This window comes from Arachis ipaensis, chromosome B04 (genome assembly GCF_000816755.2).
Source record: "Arachis ipaensis cultivar K30076 chromosome B04, Araip1.1, whole genome shotgun sequence".
NCBI classification, from domain to species: Eukaryota; Viridiplantae; Streptophyta; class Magnoliopsida; order Fabales; family Fabaceae; genus Arachis; species Arachis ipaensis.
In genome coordinates, this window is record NC_029788.2 from 24470934 (window position 1) to 24474409 (window position 3476).

Sequence of the window (3476 nt, forward strand, 5' to 3'; positions counted from 1 at the left end):
AAAATTTTGACTGATCAGAGGCTTGAAGAAGGATCTTTTCCTGACCATTCACACGCCAAACCTGTGTATTAAGGGTAAATCCAATGTTAAATGCAGAGCCAAAAGAGTAAACCAATCCACTAATACAGGGAAAGTACAAAATAGAGCACACATTTGAATTCTCAAGCGATACCCATTATCAAATATCAGCAAAGCAATACAAGAACAGCTAATATATCAATCGCAACCATGCATATAAATCGAAAGTTGGAAACAAATTTCACCCCGATATCTGAAGTTGTTACTTTAACTCCAATTTAAATTAAAAAAGAATCAATTAAATCTTGAAATTCAAGTGAAAATGATATTCATGATAATTAAAATGAAAACCATTTATGTAGGAAAGGTAGTGCTGAACATTCTATATGAGATGTCCCTACTTGTAAGTTCATTTCTTGTACAAGATATTAAGCAGCCATTGAATATGATACAACATAACATTTATGTATAACACACTTATGTACTACAACACTATTACATTCAGCTTCCCATTATTGTCAACAGTAGGATCTAAGACCCTTAAGATTACAGTAGCAGAAGATTCTCTTATTAGAAGAAAAACAAAAAGACTCATAGAAGTGACATCAATAGAAGTTATGTCAAGGAATATCTGTATTAATGGATAATTCATAAAAACTGCTAGAGTACCTGCAAATGTCCTGTGCAATCAATGTAAGGTTGAGGTTCTTCCTTTACTGTATCAGCTTTCAAGAGACCCTGGACATTCACTCCTTGACGTTTTAGAAGTGCTAAATAAAGTCACAAACAAGGGGGAAGATGGACAATAAAATTACAAAGTGATCAGTAATGCTGATAACAAAAATCATTGCTAGGAAAATTTGTTCAGATCACAATACACCCATAAAAATTACCGCTTACCTGCTACCTTGCCACGTCCATCTTCAGAAACGGTTACATCAGTGATCTGAGGCCAAGAATCAAACTTGGATCTGAACATTACTGTTTCAAATCCTTCAATTATACGAATTATTTGAGGTTTCAATTTATCAGTGCCACTGACTAAATCCTGTTTGTTGGTCAATAGCAAGACAACAATGATTAGAAGTATAACAAACTGTTAACGTACTATACTGATTAAGATTAAGAAAAGAAGATGAGGTGTTACATCTGCTACTCCACTTGCACTTTTCCTTTCATCAAGGGAGGTGTTTCTTCCCATCCAGACAAACACCTCCAATCCACAGTCCAGAATATAGCATTTATTCGTATCCAGTAATTCTCTTTTCAAAGAATCAGTTTCAACAAGTTCTGCCTGTCCTTTTTCAACACTGCAAAACCAGAGCATTATAGAATTCAACAATTTAGCATGAAACATTATTTTTATCAATGTGTCATCCATGCTACTTTCAAGTTCTGAGTGTTGTTCATTAATATGATTTTAGGCCAAAATAATCATTAATATGTAACAGTACTTCATTGATAAGCACTGTAACTTTTACTTATGAAGGAGGGTAAAAAACCTAGGTGAATCATAGTTTTCACCCTCCTAACTTGGGCCATGTGCAGATTAAAAGGTTAAAAAGAAGTAAATAATCTCGAAACTTTACACTATTAACATAAAAATAAAAAAAAATAATAAGTAAAAAAAAAACTTTCATCAAGCAAAACATTAGTGGCAATGTAATGTGACTTACATGTGACCCCATCAAAACATGTTTTAACATTGAATAATCCATATTTAACAAAAGCTAACAAGGTTTTTCCTCTTAGCTGACCCAGCTTTTCAATTGAACTTTTTATTTCCTTATACTTTATTATCGCATTAAAGGAGTTTAAGACATATTCTAATGGTATCTCATTCACTTCCACTAATTTTTAACAGTTTGCTTGACATAAAGTGCTTTGAACTCAGAAGTGTGAAGTTGGGGGATGCCCAAACATCTAAATCCAACACGACACTATGTTAAATGGTGTTAGGAGCAATTTCCCCCACAAGACAATAGGCAAAAGAGGAAGATAAGAAAGCGAGTTTAGAACATTAATGAATTTCATGAAATATACTCGCAGTGCAAAAACAGACAAACACAGAAACAAAAACTATAATATTACCAAAGCAGCTTTGGTGGGCGAGAATCAGCAGGCTTTTCATCTTCGCCAACAGTTTTGCGAGGAAGAGGAGCAAATCCCCCAAAGAAACCCCAGAATTCTCCAGTTTCAGGATCAGCCATCAATTTTCCATCCTCTGCATGGATGTTTAAGCATGTTCAATTCAAGATGCACAGTAATCACTTTTACAAGTTAAAACATATTTGTTCACTTACCAATAGCAGCTACCTCACATTTTCCCTCATGGTAGGTATCCTTAATATACTGTACAACTTCCAAAGCTTTAGCCCTTTCTTGAATAGATGAATTGGAACCATTAAATTGGAAGATTTTTGACTCCGTATCAAGAACAAAAATATCATCATGGTTGAGTGAAGATCGAGCAAATGGAACCTATAACCAGAACAAATGCATACTTAACAAGTAGCAAAAAAGTTTATGCAGGTGTCTACTGTGTTCAATAATGGTAAACAAGACTCAATCCTCAATGGCAAAGAAATAATGACAAACTTGCCTCTTTGACATGTACAACATGTTTCCCTCTGCATACAAACAATCGTGTCTTGTGTTTCTCTGCCTCAGGATGTTTGAAACCAGAAGCAACTCCACCTTCTAGCGGTATAATACATGGTTTGAAATAAGACAGGAACTTTTCAGTTTCATGGCCCTGTACTTCACGATATTGAACAGCTCGTCCTCCAAGAGCTGCATCTAGCTCAACTGTCTTGATGGCTGCAGCACCAGCTTCATCCTGTTATAAAATGTTATAATCATTTGGTTGGCGGAGCTTCTCTAGGACAATGGAGGGGCCATGGCTCCCCCAAATATTTTATAAGAACATGACTTGTATGTAGACAAAAAGTGAAATTAGTTCAATTGGTTAGCATTATATTCTTATAGCCACAAACACAATGACCCGTGTTCAACTCTCATATTTACCATTCATTCAACATATTTTTATTTTAAACTTAACATGCATGTTGGACTAATAATGGGCAATTGTTGAAATGGGCTTGATAACTTAACAAACTCATATTTGATACTAACACAATCTCATTATTACCCACTATTTTCATACAACTACAAACTTATTTATTTAGTTTTTTTTTATGTAAGTTAGTGCTATTTTAGATTTTATTGGTCTTTAAATTTTTTTTACATTAGACAAAATATAAAAAAAATTAAATAAATATTAGTTTAATTGTATTTGTATAAACTAATAGAGAATTTGCAAGTCTTTAATAAATTGGATAACCTTTTATATATTGAATTTAGTATTTACTTTATATTTTATTAGTTTTTTAATTGAATTTTTTCTAAAAAAATATATTCAATAAATATTATAACTTTTAATATTTTTTGTTCTAAGT

The 3476-nt window shown here is 33.0% G+C and overlaps 1 protein-coding gene across 1 annotated transcript in view; it reads right to left on the reverse strand.

Annotated features, from left to right (window-relative positions):
• LOC107639195 (villin-4) overlaps window positions 1–3476 on the reverse strand; it is a gene marked incomplete at its 3' end in the record, with an annotated part of 7997 nt that continues 4521 nt past the window's right edge. Inside the window, 7 exon segments of the mRNA XM_016342652.2 lie at window positions 1–61; window positions 688–788; window positions 919–1066; window positions 1166–1328; window positions 2110–2242; window positions 2322–2499; window positions 2621–2857. Of these exon segments, the coding sequence (XP_016198138.1) occupies window positions 1–61; window positions 688–788; window positions 919–1066; window positions 1166–1328; window positions 2110–2242; window positions 2322–2499; window positions 2621–2857 (1021 nt within the window).